The sequence below is a fragment of the Moschus berezovskii genome, chromosome 20 (assembly GCF_049115385.1).
Source record: "Moschus berezovskii isolate FMDL1 chromosome 20, NW_MosBer_1.0, whole genome shotgun sequence".
In the NCBI taxonomy this organism is placed as follows: Eukaryota; Metazoa; Chordata; class Mammalia; order Artiodactyla; family Moschidae; genus Moschus; species Moschus berezovskii.
In genome coordinates this window covers 21,129,783-21,152,541 of record NC_142479.1, presented here as the reverse complement: position 1 = coordinate 21,152,541, position 22,759 = coordinate 21,129,783, and the positions used below count along the sequence as shown (strand labels likewise).

The following is a 22,759-nucleotide window of genomic DNA, read 5'->3' as shown; positions in this document are numbered from 1 at the left end:
ACTGTAGGGCACTTTATGTATATATTTCATTTTTAATATCCTAGTGAGATAGGTATTATTAGTGTCCCCATTTTACAAACAAAGAAACTGAGGCTCAGTGAGGTGAAGTCACTTGCCCAAGGTCGCATAGGAAGTGGCAGGAGCCTGACTTCCATGCCAGGTTTTTCTAGAAGCAGGCTGCAGAGTGAGACAGCCAGGTGACAGTGCGTCCCAAAAGGACATACCGTCTTTGATTATCCTCCAGGTGTTGAAGAAGAGGGTGTGCAGGGGGAGCTCTGCTTCCGGACCCCATGGCTGGTAATTCTCATCCAGGCGGGACACAGTGGACGGAACCTCCAAGTGACCAAAGCGGAAGGCAAAGGTGAAGACATTGGAAATTCGGGGATCCACAGAGTTGTTATATCCTTGGTAGGGCGGGATCCACTTCTGCATCTCACTACCTAGCACAATGGGTAGGTAGTCCCTAAAGGTGATGATCTGCAAGGAAAAACAAGTCATGAAAAAGAGGACGTGAGAAGACCCAAACCTCTGTGGACTGAGGTCGGAGCCAAGGAGGAGTGGTCAGAAATCAAGGATGGCAAATGGATTGCATATGTGTCCTATGTGTTGCACGTTCCAATGCTCCTTCCCATAACCCTAGCAGACATTACTAATTGATCATGACATACTTTCTGCTGATCTTCCATGGTCTGTCTCAACATAGGCTCTACTGATCAGTCACTTGAATTTGACATTTGAAATGTACTCTCTCGGCCATCTTTGCTCTAAATTTATGATGAAGCTAACGTCACAGTCTCTGTGTATGACTTTAACATAAAATTATATTATTAAACTTTTTCCCACAGGCCAGGGCAAGAGGAATGGAAAACCACAAGAAAGAGTCACAGGGTAACCAAGGGGAGTTCATTCAATCCCCCGTTCTGAAAGAAGTGCTGCCCCATGGAGAGGTCAGTTTCTTGTTTTGCTCAAAAGAGTGAACTAACATAAACTGAGAAAATTTTGAAAAAATAAAGAGTCATGCCATCCCACAACACAATAATTATGTTAATTGTTTATTCTTTCTAATCTTTATAGTATACATATTTTAACTTGTTCGTAATCCTAGAGAACATGTAGTGAAATGCATTCTGCTTTTTCACCTAACATCTCTCATGTTTCTACCTAGCTCACGATTATTATGGCATTGAACGTGTATAATATTCTCTTGCCCTCGTGGCATATTCCTTCAGCAGCATAGACTCTGGGGACGCCATCCTTGGAGCAGGCCGCCTGCTCCTAGGGCTCTGGGAGGCTGCAGGAGACGGAACCTTGCCCCTGGCCACAGTGGACTGGCTTGACCGGGGCCCCAGACTAAGCTGGTTAGTCAGATTCTCTTGCTCAGGAATTTAGATTTCTGATGGTGCTTGATCGAGTGATGGAGTGATATGGGTTGTCACTTTCTACCGTGAGCAGAAATGCAGAGAAGACCCGTCTGCAGAGAGATGTAAGGAGAGGAGAAGAGTGCAGGGAGAGACCGTGAGGATGACTTGCCTTAATTCCAAATGATTTCCAGTCTCTGGCTCTCACCCTTGCTCAGGCCCGACTACACTGCACTCATTGCCCTGAGGTTCCAGGAGAAACCCTTGGGAGCTTCCAAGTGATACATGAGTAGGGTGAACCGATACTGAACATCTCAATTACCCTGAGTGGGTTTCTTTTTCTTGGGGTCCAAGAAATCCTATGCTGAAACTCTAACTCTCTCAGATGACTGTATGTGGAGACAGGTAAAGAGGTAATTAAGGTTAAATGATGTCATAAGGGTGGAGCCCTAATCCAGTAAGACTAGTGTCCTTATAAGAAGAGAGAGATGCACACAGGGGTAAAAACCACGTGAGAAAAACATACAGCGAAGGTGGCCAAGCCAAGGAGAAAGGCTTCAGGAGAAATCAAACCTGCTAACTCCTTGATCTTGGATTTCCAGTCTCCAGAACTGTGAGAAAACACCTTTCTGTTGTGTAAGCCACCCAGTCTGCCTTACTCTGTTATGGCACCCAAGCAAACTAATAAAAGCCTCAACTCAGATAGCCTTCAGGTAGATAACGTTTATCCTTTGATTTCCTATATACATCTCCAGCAGCAAGATTTATGGGTCTAAATTAAAAAAAAAAAGTATTGAATCGCAGAGATTTTGCTAAGAAATGAATGGAAATAGTTCTCTTTGATAGTTAAAAATATATGCATGGGGCCTCTGGTTCCAAAACAAGATGGAGTTCACTCAGTTTTCCTTACTGACTATAACTAAATAAACCTAAATGTATTCTCCACTAAATATAACTAAATGCCCTGAAAATTATCCAACAGACAGCACTAAATAGACTCCGAAAGCTGGAAAGATGGACTGGCTAAAGACCTTGTCAAGGAATGACAAAATGGTGAGTTCCTACATACCCCAGACTAGGTCCATGAGAGGCTGACAGTCTTCAACCTCCAACAGAAGTAGACAAAAGCAGTTAAGAAAAACCTCTCTCATTCTCCAGAGGACCTGGCTAGGGGGAAGCTCAGCAAAAACCTAGTAAAAAGTCCCCATATCTGCTCCACAATTCAAGCCATTAGCCATCTCCACCCTTGATCCACAACCCAACCCACGATCTGCCTGCAGCAGTGGAGCCCGGCGTTTCCTCACCCAGTGGCATAGAGACTCAGGCAGAGTGGCTTCTATAACTCTAGAAGGTCAACCCATAACTCTAGAAGGTTACTCAGCAACAGAGGCAGCCAGGAAAGGCAGACAGAGTCAGCAGGGGCTGGGTGGGGACCCCAGAAGAATGAAGCAGGCCAGACCGCATGGCAAGGGCTCAGAAAGCTAAACTCTCACTGGAACTAAAGCTTGCAAAAGCATGCCAGAACCTACAACCAAACCTACACAGGGTAACTTATTATTGAATAATATGTGCCTAAGTAGAAGATTTAAATAGGATCAGGAGTCTCCTAACATAACAACTAAAATGTCTAGGATACAACTGAAAATCACCCATAATACCAAGAATCAGGAAAGCCAAAGTTGAATGAGAATAAACTGATGCCAATACTGGCATGAATCAGATGTTGGAATCATCTGATAAAGATTTTAAAGCAGCTTCAATAATCAATTTTAAGTTATCTTAAAACAAATGAAAAAACAGAATATTCCATAAAAGTACTAAGTCGCTTTAGTTGTGTCCAACTCTTTGCGACCCCATGGACTGTAGCCTGCCAGGCTGCTCTGTCCATGGGATTCTCCAGGCAAGAATACTGGAGTGGGATGCCATTTCCTTCTCCAATAGAAGAAATAGAATTTATATAAAAAAAGAAAAAATGGAAACTATATAACTGAGAATACCCTAACTGAAATAAAGACTTGTTGACGAGACCCAGTAGAGAGGTGGGCATGGCAGGATAGAACTGCAAACAGATCAATAGAAATTAGTCAATCTGAAAAACAGAGAGAAAACAGACTTTAAAAAAAAAAAAGCAAAAAAAAAAAAAAGTCAAACAAACCAGAGCCTCGGTGTTCTGTGGCACAGTAACAAAAAATCTAATGCTCTTATTAATGGAATTCCATAATTAGAAGAGAAAAAGTCTTTGAAGAAGTAATATCTGAACCCCCCCCAAATTAGTGACAGACATACATTTACATATATAAGAAGTTGAATTTCAAACAGAATAAACCCAAAGAAATCTACTGTAAGACACATCATAATTAAGTTTGTGAAAACTAAACACAAAACTTCTTAAAAACAGTCAAGAAGAAATGATATATTACCTACAAAGGAACACCAACTTGAATAGCTTCCCTCATAGCTCAGTTGGTAAAGAATCTGCCTGCAATGCAGGACACCCTAGTTTGATTCCTGGGTCAGGAAGATCCCCTGGAGGGGATAGGCTACCTACTACCCCAGTTTTCTTGGGCTTCCCTTGTGGCTCAGCTGGTAAAGAATCTGCCAGCAATGTGGGAGACCTGTGTTCAATTCCTGGGTTGGAAGAGCCCCTGGAGAAAGGAAAGGCTACCCACTCCAGTATTCTGGACCAGAGAATTCCATGGACTGTATAGTCCGTGGGGTCACAAAAAGTCGGACACGACTGAGTGACCTTCACTTTCCATTTGAATAGCAGTGAATTTCTCATTTGAAACCACGGAGGCAAAGAGGGAAGCGGCACATTTTTCAAGTGCTGAAAGAAAAGAACTGTCAACCTTGAATCTAGTATCTGGTAAAACTATTCCTCTGGAATAAAAGGGAAATAAAGACATTCTCAGATGAAGGAAAGGAAGAGCATTTACTGCGAGCAGATCTATCCTCAGAGAATGGCTAAAAGAAACTCTTTAAATATAAAGAAATGAAAACAGAAGAAGGCTAGGACCTTCAGAAAGGAAAGAACAATGTACTAGGTAACATTCCACCCTATAGCAGAATGCACAAACACTTCTTAAGGATCTGTGGAACATTCAACAAGATAACTGCACCAGAGTTACAAAGTAAACCTTAACAAATTTGAAAGAATTGAGATCATATAGAGTATATTATTTGACAATGATGGAATCAAACTAGAAATCAGTAACAGAAAGGCAGCAGTGAAATCTCTGAACACTTGGAAATAAAATAATATACTTCTAAATAACCTACAGGTCAAAGAGAAAGGAAGTAACAACAACAAAACATACATACTGAATTAAAATGAAAACACAGTGTATCAACATTTGTGGGATACAACTAACAGTGCCAAGAGGGAATCACTTCTAATACTTAGAAAAGAAGAAAGCTCTCAAATCAATAATCTAAGTTCCCATCTCAATAAACTAGCAGTAAGAGGAAAAGAAACGTAAAGCAACCAGAATAGACTAAAAAAGAAAAGTCATATAATTATATAAATCTATGCAGAAAAACCACTTGACAAAATTCCATGTCTATTCATTTAAATACTTTCAGTACACTAGGAGAAGAGCAGAACTTCCTCAACTTCATACAGAGCATTTACAAAAAAATTCACTATTAACATACTCAATGGTAAACCTCGAATGCTTTTCTTTTACTGTTGAGAAGATGAGAATGTCTGCTGTCACCACTCTTATTCAGTATAGTACTGGAAGTTATACTTTTCTTGCCTGTAATAAGGCAAGATAAAGAAATGAAAAACACACAAATTAGAAAAGAAGGAATATAACTAATTATTTATAGATGACAACTATCTGTAGAAAATCCCAAAGAACCTACAGATTCCTAGAACTGAGTTTAGCAAGGTCATAGGATACAGAATCAACACATAAAAATCAATTATATTTTTACACACTGATAATGAGTAAGTGGAAACTGAAATAAGAGATGTAATACCATTTACAATTCTTCCAAAGGAAGTTAATATTCAGGTATGTAACAAGCATGCATAGGATCTGTATGATTAAATTATAAAATGCTGATGAAATAAATCAAGGAAAATCTAAACATCTGGAAAGACACACTATGTTTATGGGCTTCCCTGATGGTAAACAATCTGCCTGCAATGCGGGAGACCTGGGTCCGCTCCCTGGGATGGGAAGATCCCCTGGAGGAGGGCATGCCAACCCACTCCAGTATTCTTGCCTGGAGAATCCCCATGAACAGAAGAGCCTGGTGGGCTACAGTCCATGGGGTCACAGAGTCAGACATGACTGAGCAACTAACACACACACATACACACTGTTTATATATTGGGAAGCTCAGCATAGTAAGGATGTCAATTGTCCCTAAATTGATCTATAGGTTTAATACAATTCTTATCAAAATCTCAGCAAGACTTCTTTGTAGACATGGATAAGCATGTTTTAAAATGTATATGGAAAGGTAAAGACCGTACAATAGCCAAAATAATTTCAAAAAAGAAGAGTAAAGTGAGAAGAGTCATTCTTCCTAATGTTAAGTCTATATATAACTACAGTTACTGAACACTGGTACTGGTATAGGAATAGACATATAGATTAGTGGAATAGAATGGGCAATCTAGAAATAGATTGATATAAATATGACCAAATATTAATAATTTTTGACAAAGGAGCAAAAGCAATTCAAGAGGAGAAAGATAGCCTTTCTATAAGTTGTGCTGGAGCAATCAGAAATTCATAGTCACCCTGCCCGTCAATGAACCCTGACCTAAACCTTATGCTTTATACAAAAATTAACCTCAAATGGATCATGATCTTAAATGTAAAAGATAAAACCATAAAACGTCTAGAAAAATAAAACCAGGAGATAAATCTTTGGGACCTAAGACTTTGGGAAAGAATTGAGACTTGACACCAAAAGCAGAATATGTGAAAGGAAAAAACTGATAAATTTGACCTCATTAAAATTAAAACCCTTACTCTGCAAAGGACTCTATTAAGAGAATGAAAAGACAAAGTACAGACTTGGAGAAAATATTTACAGTCACATATCTGACAAAAGACTCATAGCTAGAATGTAAAAAGAACTGACTTCCCTGATGGTTCAGATAGTAAAGAATATTCGTGCAATGCAAGAGACCCAGGTTTGATCCCTGAGTCAGGAAGATCCCCTGGAGAAGGGAATGGTTACCCACTCCAGTATTCTTGCCTGGGGAATTCCATGGACAGAGGGGCCTGGCACGTTATAGTCCATGGGGTCACAAAGAGTTAGACACGACTGAGTAACACACACTGAAAACTCAACATCAAAAGACAAGCTCTAATCTGAAAATGGGCAAAATAGGGACGTCCCTGGTGGTCCGGTGGTTAAGAATCCACCTTCCAATGCTTCCAATGCAGGTGGCTCGGGTTCCAGTCCTGATCCGTGCACTAGGCTCCCACTGCGGACAGCTATGCCGGTGCGCGGAACTACTGAGCTCACGGGCCACAGTGAAAGATCTCATGTGCCGTAACCAGGACCCAAGGCAGCCAAAAAACAAACACAATAAAATCAAAAAAATAATAAAAAAAAAAGAAAACGGGCAAAATATATGAACCAAAGTTTTACTGAAGAGGATATCCATATGGCAAAAAAAATAAAAGCGTGTGAAAAGATGTTCAGTGTTATCAGCCATCAGGTAAATGCAGAGTAAAATCACAATGCGGTATCATTACATACCTATCAGAAAGGGTGAGTGAAGTGAAAGTCGTTCAGTCCTGTCCGACTCTTTGTGATCCCATGGACTATACAGTCCATGGAATTCCCCAGGCAAGAATACTGGAGTGGGTAACCTTTCCCTTCTCCAGGGGAACTTCCCAACCTGGGAATTGAACCCAGGTCTCCCACATCGCAGGCGGATTCTTTACCAGGTGAGCTACAGCTGGTAAAAAGGTAGCACAAGGGAGTCCTCTGGTGATGGAAGAGGTAAGTGTCTTTATTGTGGTGGTGGTTACATGAAACTATACATTTTTCATGATACAATTGCATGGAGCTACACACATACACACACATACACACACACACACCACACGAATTGACTGCATTTATTACTGGTGAAATCTGATGAAACTTTATGGTTCATATCAATGTTAACCTCAGGCTTTTGCAATTGTACCATAGCTATGCAAAATGTTAGCACTGGGGGAGACTAGGTGCATGTACGTTTTGGGGGCTACAACTCCCTAAACATCTACAAGTATTTCTAAATAAAATGTTTTAAAAAATATGTGTATGGTTAATGTCAACATATCCACCTTTCTAAGTCTATTCTAGTTAGTCAATCAGTTGATCAACACTAGCAATTGACTCGTGCCTGTGACCTGTGGCTTAGGTGTGGGATTAAAAGATAATCCAATCCAAACAATTGAAATAATGGCGATGTAACCATCCCAGGCTCTTGCCTGGAAAATCCCATGGACAGAGGAGCCTGGTGGGCTACAGTCCATGGGGTCGCTACTAGTCGGACATGACTGAGCGACTTCATTTTCACTTTTCACTTTCATGCACTGGAGAAGAAAATGGCAATCCACTCCAGTATTCTTGCCTGGAGAATCCCAGGGACGGGGGAGCCTGGTGGGCTGCCGTCTATGGGGTCGCACAGAGTCGGACATGACTGAAGCGACTCAGCAGCAGCAGCAGCAACCATCCCAGAAGTGATGGAACCAATGGTCCCAGTGATGGCACTTGAGGGGGTACACTGAGTGACCAACATATGAATGACCTGCCGACACCCTGAATCCAGAGATTCATTTTGGGGCAGAGAAGCTGAAGAAACAGAAGGGAGGGTTTACAAGAGTGAGACCATGGGAAAGAAGCAGAAGAGGAGGGGAAGGGGGATGGTGGTCTGGCAGCAGACAGAAGGCAGGGCCAGCTGAATGAGCGAGGCTGGTGTACAGGCAGTGCTCCCGGGCTTCTCACCTGCACAAAGGCTCCCAGGATTTTCCGGGCTTCCTGGTAGAGCTTCTCTCCATCCCAGTGAGGGTTGAGTTTCTTTAGTTCTCTGGCCAGCCGGTTGTGCTCTCGGAGAAGGAGGGTGTGGGAAGTGGCCAGCAGGACCTGCTCTGAGGCTCGGGAATCTCCTGAAAGCCCAGAAGGCAGGAAGGTGGGTTCACCCTGAGCAGCCCCCGAACCCAGTAACCTACACAGAGAAATACATGATGATGCCCCAGCGGGAAGCTCTCTTAAGTCCCTCCTTCTAGTTAATTTAAGCTGGAAAGAGATCTGAGTTGTGATTCATAGATTTGACTCCCAGCTCTGCACACATACCTTTTAGTTCTGTGACTTTGGACAAGTTACTTAATGTTTCTAAGCCTCAGTCTTCATATCTGTGAAAATGGGGATAAGAACGTTGACCCCCCCACTAGACTGTGGTAAAGGCTACAGATGACATTAAGAAGTAAAATTTTGCTAATTAAATCCAAATTGCCTTCTAAGACAGGACCTAGAAATGAGCGAGGGGCTTTTTATTGTTCAGAGCAACTCCGATGATTTTAGGAATGCAAGTTTGAGGGTAGGAACCTGGGAAGGGTTAAATTATTCCGTGTAATAAGGGAGAAGAATCTAGAGATGGGGGCTGTCAGGAGGAGAGGGTCATGTAGATGGTGAAGGACCAGGTGCTTTACAGGGGGCTTCTCTTTGTGTCCTCTAACCTTCAGGAAAGTCTGTGAAATTCACCAATGCTTGGTCTTAGTGGATATTTTTATGGGAAACAGGAAGGGCTTGGTTTTGTGTCTGGACTGATGTGAGATGTATGTGGACATAGAATCCAAGAGATCCAGCAAGAGACCTGGGCCTTCTGCCATGTCTGGGTGGGCTTCGTCCTAGAAGACTGGAATTTTGGAAGAGATAAGACCTCTGGAAGCCAAAGGCAGAGAGGACCAGGAGGGCACGAGCCCCTAGAATGAGCATTGGAGAGGGCTTTAGTTGCACAGGCTGCATGGAGTAGGGGCTCTGTGTCAAGATTATAAAAAGCCTTAAAAATATACATTCCTTCTGATTTATATAGAACTTCCTCTTCTAGGAAGTTATCTTAGTAAACTTATTGAAAATCAGCACAGGGATTCGTCAACAAGGATGCTCACGACCTTAAAAACAGCAACAAAATCACAGAAAAGCTAAAAATGACTTAAACGTCTCCAAACAGGGTTGGTAAAATAAATTACGATAAACATATGCCATGGAATGCCAGGTAACCATTAAAGATCATGATGTAGAAGAAAAAATATTTAAAGACGTGACAGGTGAAGAGAAAACATCGGATTACAGAGCCGCACTCTAGTATGACCCCAATTGTGTAAAAGAGTGTAGAACAAGATCTATGACAGGAAAAAAGCTGGAAAGATAGGCCTTAAAATGTCAGTGATGATTATCTGTGAGTAGTGGGATTTTGTGGATTTTCTTATTTTCTTTGTGCTTTTCTGGATTTCCATAATTCTTTTCTTTTTTTTTACATACACTGAACACATGGTCTTAGATCCTGTATTTGTCTGGGCCCTTCTGCCAGTCCTGGACCAGTGCCTGCAGCAGTGGTGGCTTTCAGTGTGTATTTTTCCAGAAGACAATGAAAAGAAGCAAGGGTCACTCTTCCAGTGCTTGGAAGCCACCCAGTACCCTTGAGAAGCTTTTCCAGCCTCCCTCTGCTCTCAGTCCCCAGGATAATCCCTTTGTCCTGGGGCCCCTCTATTTCCAGCCTAGACTCACCCGCCAGGAAGCAGGGCACACGGGCAGTGGTGTTGATGAACTCACAGGGGCTTGGCTTCTTGTTGTCAAAGGGCAGGTAGGCCAGCCCATGGTCCCAGGCTTCTTGGTTGACCGCCATGAGGCCCAGCGGGCTGCTGAGGTTCCGGAGACGGCTGGCCAGGCTGGGCTCAGAGCCGTACACTAAGCTGGCGTCCAGGAAGGAAGTCACAGCATTGATCTGTTCTCGGGCCAACGACTGGTAAGGTGGAGTGGGGCAGACAAACCCAGCTCGGAAGAAAGGCATGCATTTCCCTTGAGTCTTCAACTTGGGATCATTTTTTGGGAACTGCAGAGAGATGGGGGTGGGTGACTGCAGAGGTGGTACAGCTGGCAGCCTCTCCCCAGGGCAGGTCTCAATGCAGCTGGCAAAGATGCTGATGGTGCCCTCCTGAGACCCTAGTGCCAGACACTGGCTCCAGAGGCCAAATGCTGACGCTACATCCTGGGCCCCCAGGACCCTGAAATTCACTACCTCCTGCTGTGTAAAAGGGCCAAGAGGAAAAGCTCCAAATTTTTGGTTGTGAGGGAGTCCTGAGATCCTGGCACAGGGAAGCAGGACATGAGGCAGGAGAGAGTTTGTTAATAATTACTACTAACAATAGCTCCCATTTATTTATTTTAGACCTACCATGTGCTTGGTATCATGCATACTTTGTCTCACTTTGGTCCTCATAAAACCCTGTAAGGTAGGTAATTCTGTCCCACTTTACATGTGAGAAAACCGAGGCTCCAAAAGGTTAAGTAATTTGCCCAAGAACTCACAAACTGAAAGGGAAAGATGTGGGACTCAGATCTAGGCTGCCCTTACTCCACAGCTTATGTTCTTCATGTGCTGTGCTGTGCTAAGTTGCTTAGGTTGTGTCCGACCCTTTTCGACCCTATGGACAGTAGCCTTCAGGCTTCTCTGTTCATGGGATTCTCCAGATAAGAAAACTGGAGTGGGCTGCCATGCCCTTCTTCAGGGGATCTTCCCAATGCAGGGATCGATTCCATGTCTCTTATGTCTCCTGCATTGGCAGGTGGGTTCTTTACCACTAGCGCCACCTGGGAAGCCCATGTTCTTTATACCACAACACATATTCTTGATACGCTTGAGTGAATAAATCACGCTCTCACTGTAAAACCCACGATTAAGAAGAAAGGTGCGCCACTGCAAATTCCTTTCCCTTCCTGCTGGAAATTCCCACAAGTCCCTGCTTCTCATTCTGACTCATCCATCACGTTTCAGCTCTTTCTGGGAGCAGCCTTCCTGGACGCCATGATGACTCACAGCGGCATTACACAAATTTACTGGGTATACAATGACTCTCCTGGGGATCTGGATAAAATGTAGATTCTGCTTCCCAATGTTTGGGGTGCAGTTTGAGATCGTACATTTCCAATAAGACCCCAGGTGACATCAGTGCTGCTGGGCCAGGGATGAAGAAAACCCTCCCCAGAGCTTCCCAGTTTTGCCACTAGTGATTACTTGTCCATTTTCTACACAGGTCCTCTGTCCTCCAGGGAAGGGAGGCTGTCTCGTTCACCTTTGAATCTCAAGTGCTTAGTGTGTTGCCTGATGATGGCAGATGATGGATGTCTATTTACGAAACAAGTGGGCTAATGAATGAATAGAATGTGAGAGGCTTGGGAAGTTGTCAGATCAGCATTCAAGATCTCCAGGAGGTCCTGGCTGATGGGCTAGGAACACCTGCTACACCAGGGAGGCAAGCGGTTTGCCAGGCCCCCCCCACCCCCACCCCTGCTGCAGGGGCCTACCATGATGGGGAAGCAGTTGTTTCCCTGGATACAGTGCTTCTCACACTGGGCTTTGGAGTGCTCGCTGCTCCCCAGTTCCGTTTCCGGGGCAAAGTCCAGGTCGTGGTCCACAATTTGACCCCACTGCATGAAGAGCAGGGACCTGTTTTGGTCCAGAACACCCTCTTCGTCCAGGTAGCCTACAATTTTGTTGGATACCTCACGGGCCTACAGATGGAGACAGAAAGAGAGGGAAGAAAAGGTGCTTTGAAGATTCAGATTGAACGCAGTATATTGACCACCCAGGACGTAACAGGTACGCTTCCTCTTCAGGACAAGCTCTGAAGTGGATGGCATTACTCCCATTCTGAGTCCAAGAGGGGTGAGGGCAACTCACCCACGTCCTGCAGCTACAAAGGGCCAGGTCTGTATGACTGTCTGATTTCAAGGCCAGTGCCCTTTCCACTCAAAGGGGGAAAACAAAGACAGGCTGTCCCTTAAGTAAATGCCAAGGAGGAGGTGCCAGGTGTCTGGAAAAAGGAACAGAGGGGCTCTGGGGAGGGCCTGACAACTCAGATGAGGCCAGTAGAAGGGACCTCCAGGCAAACAACAGCTGATGCACTCCAGGGGCTGCGGCAGGACAAGCGCCAGCAGGATGGCGCAGGGAGGCCATCTGCCTGGGAGACCCCGGGGGTACTTGGCTCGATGGCGGCCGGGCCGTGACCACCACGTGGCTGGGCTCGGGACGCGGGATCTGCAGCCCTCTAGTGGCGTTTTCCGGAACACCACGAGGGAGCGAGTCCCCTCTCCGCGTCTCCCCGGGTGTGGTTCTGCCGCGCGTCTGTCTGTCCTCGCGCCTGTGTCTGCGTCCTCTCCTCGGGTACTCAGGGGAGCGCCTCCCTTCCCCTCTGACTCCGTCTCCCCGCGCCAGCTCGGGGCTCGCCCCAGGCCCGCGGCCGCGCTCACCAGCGGGACGCGGAAGCCGTTGCGCGTCTTCCTCTGAGTCCAGCCGAAGGGCAGGGCGAGCCCGTCCTCGTACTCCGCCGGCAGCCAGCGCGCCAGCGCCCTGTTGGCGGCGCCCAGCGCGGGGCTCCTCCTGCAACGGCAAGGCCGGCCCTCAGCCTCGGCCGGCCGGCTCCCGGGCCTGCCTCTCCGCACTCCCCACGGGGCTCCCCCGGGGAAGGACGGGAGCCTCTGCCCCAGGGAGACTGGATGCAGAGGAGGTGCCTCTCGAGTGAGGTGGTCTGGACCACTCCCATCCCCGAAGGCTCCGGGCTCCTCCGCCCCCGGCAAGGCGCTCCTTCCGGCCGGACAAAAGGTGGTCTCTTTTAGACAAGTTGGGAAAGTGAGGCGGGTTCCAACAGATCGGATTCCAGCGGGACGCTGGCCCGGGCGGGTGAGGTCGTGGGAGGCTTGCCCGCAGTGCCCAAGGGGCCAAGCCCCTGGCTGGGCTGCGACTACCGCTCACCTGTTATTACAGTCTCCGGTGATGGTGCGGTAAGGGCTGTTTTCATCACATTTCACCAGAGGAACCGGGGCACCGCAGCCCACCTCCCAGGAGAGTGCAGTCAAATCCAGGCTAGGGTCTGAAAGAGAAAAGATGCCACAGGCAAGGTGGTGTCAGAAAACCCTCTATCGCTCCTGTGCCTGGGTTCTTCCTCCATTCCGAGGCCCTGAGGGGAGGTTCATCTTTTGAACTTGATTTTGGGGAGAATACATTCTAAGCCAGCGTTTCTCAGGGGCTTTCACCTTTAATCCTGATAACTCATTAAGGTAAAACTTTTAATTCTTATTTTACAGAGAAGAAACTGAGACCATAGGGTTCCCAAGACTTGCCCAAGGCTGCACAGACTAGTAATATCTCCAGAACTGTTAGTAATTCTTGGTCTAGGAGATCATTTCAATCAACAGAGCTTTCTTTTAGAATAAAAGTACCCCCTGAGAGGTTAGGTGCATGTTAGTATAAGTTTGATAAGATTGCTTTTCTTCTAAAGCTCCACTGATGGGTATGTCCCTGGTGGTCCAGTGGTTTAGACTCCACACTTCCACCATAGGGTGTGAGAGTTCAACCCCTGGTTGGGGAACTAAGATCTCAGATGCCACATGGCATTGAAAAAAAAAAAAACACAAAAAGTAAAGTTCCAGTGACCTCTAAAGTACTAAGCACATAGGAATCTAAATGGGAAAGATATTGGGAAGCGACAGGCCATTTTTAAGTGAGGAGCGCTGTGGTCTTGCGTGGGTAACACAGTGGGGAGTTTCAGGCATCAGAGGCCTTCATGAGGGCACAGAAGAGAGAGCTGCCCAAGTCCTAGAGCAGCCTGTACTCCATCCTGGTGCCTGCAGGGAAAAGGAGTCAGGGGAATCCAGCCCTGGGGGGCTTCTTCAGGGGGCTCATCTGCAAAAATGGGCAGGGGCCAAGGTTCAAGCCCCAGCGCCTTTTGAGTTTCATTGAGTTCAAAGCACTCCCTCCTTCTCCCTACCTTGTCCTGGTTTCCTTCTTTGGGAACTTTGGAATTTGCCCATATCCTAGGCCAGGTATCTTCCCTCACTTGAAGTTTTCCCAGCAAGAACCTGCAGTCTCTTCCTTCCGTCAAGATCAATCCCCTTCCTCAATAACCGTCCATGAACTGTGACATTTGGCCGGGGTGGGGTGGACGGGTTGAGGAGCTCATGATCTATTGGCAAGCTCATTGTTTCAGCTCCACAGTACCCAGAACAAGAGGGACAGTTCCTCACCCGTGACATAATCCCAGTAAATCTCCCCTGACACAGGTGGCTTAAATGTCCCTTTCACTGGCGGAAGTGGTGGCACTGTGGTTTGAGACAGGGAGCCCGAGTTTATTGACTTTAGTTCTTCCTCTGGACAGAGGTCTTACAGTTGGTATTATGCCAAAGGGCACGAATGTCCCCTCATTTGGAGTTGGCAGTGTGACCTTGCTGGGCCTGAGTTCCTTTCTCTGCCGAGAGAGCACTGACCTGGCTGTCCTCCCAGCCCCTCCTTGCTCTGAGGGAGAGAGAAGAGGGCTCCCAACAGGAGCTGCAGTCTTGATGGCTTCTGCTCTTTCCCGCAGAGAGACTAGCCCGTCCTGCCACTGCGGGGCTGGTGGGTTTTCCGTACCTGTGGCGTTGGTCAGGGTTGTGTCCCGCCTCAGCCTCTTTAAGGACTCCTCCCACACCTGCCCGTTGCGAATGGCCGTGCGGGTCTGGCCCTTGGCGTGCTTGAAGTACTCTGAGAGCTGTCGGGTGGTGGGCGCCTCAGAGCTCAAGGTCGTCTTCAGCCTACAGTGGAGAGCAGTTTGGGAGCCATGGCGGGGGGGCGGGCAGCAAGCAGGAGCCCCCCACGTCTGTGCTCTCAGGATCTTTACTCAGCTCTCCTCGATGCCTCTGGAAAACCGCCTCTGGGAGGAGGAAGCTGCAGTGTGTCTTTAAGCTTGGTGAAGTCTGGTTCTGAGGGAAGGCAGGCAGATGGACCTGAGCGCTTCCTAGAATCAGAGGGCTGCCGCTGTGTTGGCGGCTTCCGGCTCAGTTGGGGAAACTGAAATACGCCTAAGTCCCGGGATGTACCAATTCCGACTGAGGAGCCCCTGACAGTGGAACCCCCTCTCACTGAGCCTTGGGGGCAACCAACCGATGCCAATACTGGAGTGAACCAGATGCTGGAGACATCTGATGAAGATTTTAAAATGATTTAAAATTCGCTGTCATTAAAATGGTTCAATAATCAATTTTAAGTTTTTCTTAAAAAAACAACAACAACCCAGACCATTCCTTAAAAGGAGAATTTATTATGTATGGCTGAGTTTCTTCGCTGTTCATCTGAAACATCCACAACATGGTTAATCGGCTATACCCCAGTACAAACTAAAAAGTTTAAAGTTTGAAAAAAAGAATAGAATTTATTAAAAAAAGAAGACAAGTCGAAATTACAGATCTGAAAATACCCAACTGAAATAAAAAGCTTGTTGGCTAGACCCAGCAGTCAGGGGGACATAAGACAGAATTGAAGACAGGTCAATAGAATGTAGTCAGTCTGGAAAAACAGAGAGGAAATAGACTTCTACTACTCAGCAAGGTGAGGTGGGTGAAGTCCTGCATGAGAACCCTCTCCTCACTCCTGTGTGAGATGGGTCCTGTGAGATGATCTTTACGGCTCTAAGACTCTGAAATTTTGGAAGTGGCTCAAACTCTCAGGAAGACAACCTTGCTTTGGGGATACACTTCACAGGCTGTGACTCCTGGCCTGTCCGTGTGAATCAAGTCCTTAACTCTATTTCTAGCACGCAGGGGCCTGGTGTTTCAGCCTGAGGGGTGACATGGACAACCAGGCCGAACTGGGTTCCGAGGGAGCAGGCAGGGCCGTGCAGGGACTCTGTTCCCATCTCCAGGCCTCTGCCCTCGTCCTAGTCGTCATCCTCCCCCATCTGGAGGGTTTCAGCAGACTACTGCCTCCCCTCCTGTCCTCCTCCCATCCATTCTCCACCTGGCTGCAGGAGGAAGCTTTTTCAAATGAAAAGCAGACCAGGCTACTCTGATTTAAGCACTTTGTTGGCTCACCCTGCAGCATACCTGAATCCATGGTCTTATAGTGTACATTATGTGAGCTTTGCCTCTGTCTAGCTCCCAAACATTTTCATCGTCTGCAAAGGAGACCCCACACCCATGAACTATCATGCCTGATCCTTCCCCTTCTCCCCCAGGCCCTCCACACCGCTGCTCTGCCTCTGACCCTCTGACTCTCAGGCTCCAGCTGTGGGTCCTCTTTTCCTACTGCCGTCACGAGCATGGCCTTCTTTCCATGTCCTGAGCACCCGAAGCTCTTTCCTGCCTCAGAAACTTTGCCTGCACCGCTCCCAGGCCCTGTAATGCTAGCCCCTGGCTCACTACACGGCCTGTTCCTTCTCATCCTCCATCAGGCTTCCCTGCTCCCTGCAACTAGAGTAGCAGCCACTGCTCTGTTTACTGCCTTCATTGTCCTCATCACAGTTTGTGGGTCGCTGGATTGTTTGCTTGTGAACAAAATGTTAAAATGTGATTATGTCTCCACAAGGTCCCTGAATCCAGGAACTAACCAGTGGGGATGAGTTCCAAGGCAGGGCTGGTCATCCTGGGCAGCATGACTCAAAAAGGAGGTGCTGAACATGGATTTGTGGCTTTTAGTCTACCCCCACCTTGGGCTATAAAAGGGTTGACGTTAGGAGGGAGAGGGAAGGTTCACTGGAGACAGTGGCTGAAACACCGGACATTTCCCTCCCATTGCTGTGGGGCTTCCTCTTTGCTCTCAGTCCCGTGACAAGGTCCTTACGAGGAGGACAGGTGCTCACTTTGGCAGCACATATCCTAAAATTGGGACTATACAGAAGGGCTCAGCATGGCCCCTGCACAAGGATGACAGACAAATTTGTGAAAGGTTCCACATTTTTACCTAGAGACAGATTTTTACCTTTGTCATACAGAGTGAAGTAAGTCAGAGGAAAAACAAATATTGTATAATATCACTTACATGTGGAATCTCGACAAACAGTACAGATGAGCTTATTGGCAAAAGCAGAAACAGAGTCACAGACGTAGAGAACAAACTTACGGATTCCAAGGGGGAGGATGTTACGAATTGGGAGACTGGGACTGACACATACACACTCTTATGAATGAAATAGGTAACTAACGAGAATTGAGTGTATGTCACAGGGAACTCTGCTCAGTGGCCTGTGGTGACCTAGTTGGGAAGGAAATCCAGAAAGGACTGGATATATGACACATATGGCTGATTCACTGTGCTGCGCAGCAGAAACTAACACAACGTTGTAAAGTAACCATACGCCAATAAAAATTAATTTAAAAAAAGTGAACAAGAGGGTGCTGCTGTGTGTCCTGGAGCTGTAGCTGGTGGTTGACACCTGCCCAAAGAGCCTAAAGAAAACAAGAAAAGAGGAGGTGGCTGGCACTGCACACCTAACAGCAGAGTAAGCCAGACAGGCCGGCGCTGGGCCCTGAATCCACACGTCCTCCAGCGGCAGGGCAAAGCTTTTAGTGCTCTGCGCGTACCTGTGTGTGGCAGGAATACTGGAGTGGGTTGCCATTTCCTTCTTCAGGGGATCTTCCTGACCCAGGGATGGAACCAGCGTCTCCTGCGTTGGCAGGTAGATTCTTTACCACGGAGCCACCTGGGAAGCTCCTCTCTGTACAGTGGTCCCAAATCAAATCCCAGAGACAGTTTTGGGTGAAGTGGAGGCAAAGGGTGATACACTAGGGTCCTGCCTTGAAAAACTGTTTGGTCTTCTGGAGCCTCGGGACCTGAGTCAAGATGATATGCGAAGGGACTAGGGAGGGATCCACAAGCTCCCGGGCTGAGGCTTGGGGCTGTGAGCTACTGGTCAGATACTTCTCTGGGTCAGAGACTTGGCAGCAGAGTGTGTGAGAGCCGAAAGTGCCCAAGGAGGGAAGGACTTCTGATCACCCCACCCCAACCCCAGGCACTACATTATCCTAGTGATTCAGGCTTTGTCATCCTATATCTCTCCTATCTCCCCTCAGCTTAACCCCTAAGAGTCAGAAACCTGGGCTGGGGGATGGCAAGAAACCCAGGAAAGAGGGACGACAGACCGTGGACCGTTTCTTCTCTCTGAAGCCTACAACAGCTCTGAGCAGAGGAAAGTGAGAGGCTTGGGGCTTCATCTTCTGCTGATATTCAAGTTCCTGAAAGGATGCTGTTCTTGGAACTAGAAGAGATCAGAGCACATCTTGCCCTCTAAAAGTCAGCCAAGAAGTTGTGGGACCTCTTGAGAGTTTATGCAAGGGCCAAGGGGGTGTGAAACCCCAAGTTCAGTAAAGAGACAGCAAGAGGAATGAGCAAGGTGGTTTTCAGTTCCGTGAAGTGGTTCCTCTGGTTTGTCTGCCTCTCTGGCTCCAGCATGTGCTTCCTGAGGGCAGGGACGGAGTCTGCACTGCTTATTCCGGGAAGCCTAGCCCCTCCATGGGGTTGGGAGGCAGCTGACTCTGCCAGTGTCCTGTATGTTCCCCGAGTGCCTTTGGGTCCCTCCCCTGGCTGCCGCGGGTGCAGCTGCAGCTGACGGCTCATGCTTCTAACTTTCTTGGGCAATGGCTTCTGAGTCAGGGGAGCTGTCTGTCTGGAATGCCTGGGAGTCATGCAGTGTGCTACCCCTCCCCACCCCCTGCTTCCGCCCTTGCCCCAGCCCCAGTACAAAGCTTGCAGCACATCTGGCTGAGTCAAGGACACCTCTGGCAGGTGAACGCTCTGCTCCCTTGCTCGAGGTAGGACAGGATCTGAGATATAGCCCACACTCTGGATCTCCCTGCAGGGTCAGCTGGGGCTGGACCTTAAACTGCATCCCTGTTTATCGGCCTTCTTTTTACCCATCTGGCCTCACTCCTTCACTCTATTAGAACTTCCTGAGAGTGCTCCCCTGTAAGTCACCTGTATGTGAGTGCAGATCTTAGCTTCTGTTTCTAAGGGCTTGATCTAAGTCATGCTGAATGAACAAAAAACTACTGACTGGTTTTCTGAGACTCTGGAAGGCATGACCCAAGGAATCACTCAACTACATGAAAGAAAGTGCTCGTGGGATCAAATGAGACACCCTCTTCGAGGAAACTTCGAGGCTGAGGATTTTAGGAGCTGTGGGCTCTTACTCCTGCTTGGCCCCTCCTCGCAGGCGAGGGGTGGGAGGGCAGGCTGTATAATTGCTTTGGCTCACTGGCCTGTCAGGACTGGTCTAGATACACTTGTCCTTAACAGGGAAGCCCAGGAAGGAATGTGTGTGGTTTGTGTGTCTCACCCACCTGGTCCGGGAATCCAGGAAGGCCTTGTTGACCTGGGTCTTGACCTTACTCACAGCATCAGAGATGGTGGTGGTGCTGGCGGCCTGTGCTTGGAGCAGGGAAACAAGGAGCGAGGTGTCAGACGCCACTCTTTGGAGAAATCCTTTGCTCTGTCCCCCTCTTTCTCTGCTATTATCCCCACTCCTCAAATCTGAGCAGGAAGAGATCAAGACTAGGAAACATTCCCCAGGAGGAAAAGCCAAGAATGAGACGAATACTCTCTGATCCTCAATAGGGTATCAATGTCGCTCTTTAGGAGTCCACTAGAATACAGTCATCCCTCAGTATCCGCAGGGGATTTGTTCCAGGAACCCCCAGAATGCTCATGTCCTTTATATAAAATGTATTTGTAAATCTATCACATTGTCCTATATACTTTAAATCATAAGTTATCATTTCTAGACAACTTATAATACTTAATGCAATGTAAATGTCATGTAAATAGCTGCCAGAGTGCATTTTGTTTTTGAGGGGGGTGCTTTCTGGAATCTTTAAAAAATATATATTTATTTATTTGGCTGTGCTGGTTGCAGCAGGTAGCATCTTTAGTTGTGGCGTGTGAACTTCTAGCTGCAGGATGTCGGATCTAGTTCCTTGACCAGGGATCAAACCCAGATCCCCAGCACTGGGAGCATGGAATCTTAGCCACTGGATCACCAGGGAAGTCCTTGGAATCTTAAAAATAAAATACTTTCAATATAATGATGATTGAATCTGCTGATGCAGAACTTGCGGATATAGAGGGCTGACTGGATCCAGTGCTGGGATTAAGAAGGTGTGTGACCACTCAGATTGGATCTGGATACTGGACTGTGGGATTTGTTTGGTTCTTGGTGAGGTGGATCCATAAGCAAGTCCCTCAAAGGGCTTAGCTGATCATCAGAATCCCGAGGTAGGGAAGGAGACGGCTTAGAGTAGAGGTGGATTTCCTTGTTTTCATTCATATTAGGGTCTGGAGTGGTGGGGGAATCAGGATGAATTCTTTGAACAAGGGGAGTGTAGTGGCTTAAATAGTGTCCCTCCAAAATACATGTCCAACTAGAACCTTAGAGTGTGACTTTAATTAAGAAGAAGTCATATGGGCCCGGGATTAGAGGGTGCTCTATATCCACTGACTAGTGGCTTTATCACAAGGGGCAAGGACACACAAGAGGACCCCCAGAGAAGCGGGCTGTGTTGAAGTGATGCAGCTGTAAGTCAAGGATGACTGGGAGCCACCAGAGGCTGGAAGAGGCAAGGAAGGATTCTCCCCTTGAGCCTTTAGAGCAGCATGGGCCGCTAACACCTTGATTTTGGACTTCTAGCCTCCTGAACCAGAGGAGATGAAACTCTCTTGTTTTAAACCACCCAGACTGTGGTCCTCTGTATCTGCAGCCCCAGGAAACCAGTACAGGGTGGGTGGCACTTACCATTTGTGTCAGATGCTGCGACCTTGAATAAGGTCACAGAAGCCAAAAAGACTGGAAGATGGAGACAGACCCACATCGCTGCAACAAGACCCCAGATGAGGGCATGAGCCTTGTAGAATCCCTGTGGGTAGGACTGACTCAGAGAAAGAGGATGAGAAAGCAGGGAAAGTCCAGAGAATACCAGACACCCTAACATGAGAGCAAAGGAGGGGAAACCACAGTAACTAAGCATCTACCATATGTGCAGACCCATGCTGGTATTGGTTTAGTCACCAGTCATGTCTAACTCTTGTGACCCCACGGACTTAGCCCTCCAGGCTCCTCTGTCGATGGGATTTCCCAGGCAAGAATACTGGAGTGAGTTGCCATTTCCTTTTCCAGGGGATCTTCCCAACCCAGAGATCAAACCCTTGTCTCTTGCATCTTCTTCATTGGCAGGCAGTTTTGTTTTACCACTCGCGCCACCTGGGAAGCCAATATGTGCAGACCCATGCTTGGGTTGCCCTGGTGGCTCAGACAGTAAAGAACCTGCCTGCAATGCGGGAGACCTTGGTTCGATCCCTTGGTTGGGAAGATCCCCTGGAGAAAGGCATGGTAAACCACTCCAGTATTCTTGCCTGGAGAATCCCCCTGGACAGAGAAGCCAGGAGGGCTATAGTCCATGGGGTCGCAAAGAGTTGGACACGACTGAGCAACTAAGCACAGCCCAGCACATGCTAGGTACTGGGAGATGAAAGAGGCCGTAATAGAAGGTAAAGAACTCAGGCGTTGGAGTCAGAAGGGCCTGAGTTGTAGTTATGCATTGCTCTAACTAGCTCTGTGATATTGGGCAGGTTACTTAACATCTCTGGGCCCCTGGCCCAATTGAGTGAGAGGGTTGAATCGGGTGATCCAGGATGTCTGATTCTGACCCAAGATCCTGAACCTGTCTTGTGACCAGTGACAAATGCTGTTACCAAACCTGAAACACATCTTTGGAGTCCCCTTCCTCTGTCCCCTCAGGATGTATTGCTCCCTGGAAGCCATCCTGCTCTGGCCCAGCCCCAGGGGAGTAAACCTGAGAAGCAGACACTCAGTTCCTTCCTTCAGGACCTGGCAGGGCTTCACCCTCCCTCAAGAACTGACTTGATGGAACATGAGAATGAAAGTTGTGACAGAGCTCACAGCTGTGTCCCAGGTTGCCTGGAGAGATTCCTGCTCTTAGATCAATGCCTTCATCATGAACTTTAACTCATGATTTAAACTAAGTCATCAGATTAAAATCGGGCAGCTTTGTTTGCCGATGAGGGGCTTTGGGGCTCAGAGTGTTCATTAGGTTTGGTGGAACAGACCCAAAGTATCTTTTGAGGAGATTTTAGCTCCAGCCTGGGAGGCACCCACGGTGTCCAGATGGAACGATCATGTATCTAGACTCTGTTCTTCATAAGAGCATACAAGTTCTCCCTGTAGTCTGCATTCACCAGATGGACTCCAGAAACGACCTCAGATTGGCTGCCCACTCCGTGTCTACTCAAAACTCCCCAAGAGAAATTGTGGTTCTGGGGCTTTGCCTGAGAGACCACCCAGGCGGTCTTCCAGACACTCTCCAGATAATCTCCAGAAAAGGTGAACTGTGTATCTATACAG

At 47.3% G+C, this 22,759-nt stretch overlaps 1 protein-coding gene, 1 long non-coding RNA gene and 1 other non-coding gene across 5 annotated transcripts in view; 2 read left to right on the top strand and 1 right to left on the bottom strand.

Moving 5' to 3' along the window:
• LPO (lactoperoxidase) overlaps positions 1–21,374 on the bottom strand; it is a 24,141-nt gene extending 2,767 nt beyond the window's left edge. The window contains exons 1-9 of one of the 2 annotated variants that reach the window (XM_055399423.2): positions 21,134–21,374; positions 19,686–19,773; positions 15,007–15,167; positions 13,354–13,471; positions 12,852–12,981; positions 11,907–12,113; positions 10,110–10,434; positions 8,328–8,488; positions 225–477 (exon numbers count right to left, since the gene is read on the bottom strand). In XM_055399423.2, the coding sequence (XP_055255398.2) occupies positions 225–477; positions 8,328–8,488; positions 10,110–10,434; positions 11,907–12,113; positions 12,852–12,981; positions 13,354–13,471; positions 15,007–15,167; positions 19,686–19,773; positions 21,134–21,365 (1,675 nt within the window). In that variant the 5' untranslated portion in view covers positions 21,366–21,374. Of the gene's footprint in view, positions 1–224; positions 478–8,327; positions 8,489–10,109; positions 10,435–11,906; positions 12,114–12,851; positions 12,982–13,353; positions 13,472–14,368; positions 14,640–15,006; positions 15,168–19,685; positions 19,774–21,133 lie in introns of those variants that run through there. The other variant, XM_055399434.2, reaches the window with a different exon arrangement.
• LOC129539148 (uncharacterized) overlaps positions 16,501–22,759 on the top strand; it is a 47,494-nt gene continuing 41,235 nt past the window's right edge. Inside the window, exons 1-2 of one of the 2 annotated variants that reach the window (XR_016035446.1) lie at positions 16,501–18,025; positions 18,420–22,759. This is a non-coding gene — a long non-coding RNA (uncharacterized LOC129539148). The other variant, XR_016035445.1, reaches the window with a different exon arrangement.
• On the top strand, positions 17,202–17,308 carry LOC129544797 (U6 spliceosomal RNA). Its single transcript, XR_008683546.2, has one exon. It is a non-coding gene; the product is annotated as a U6 spliceosomal RNA (small nuclear RNA).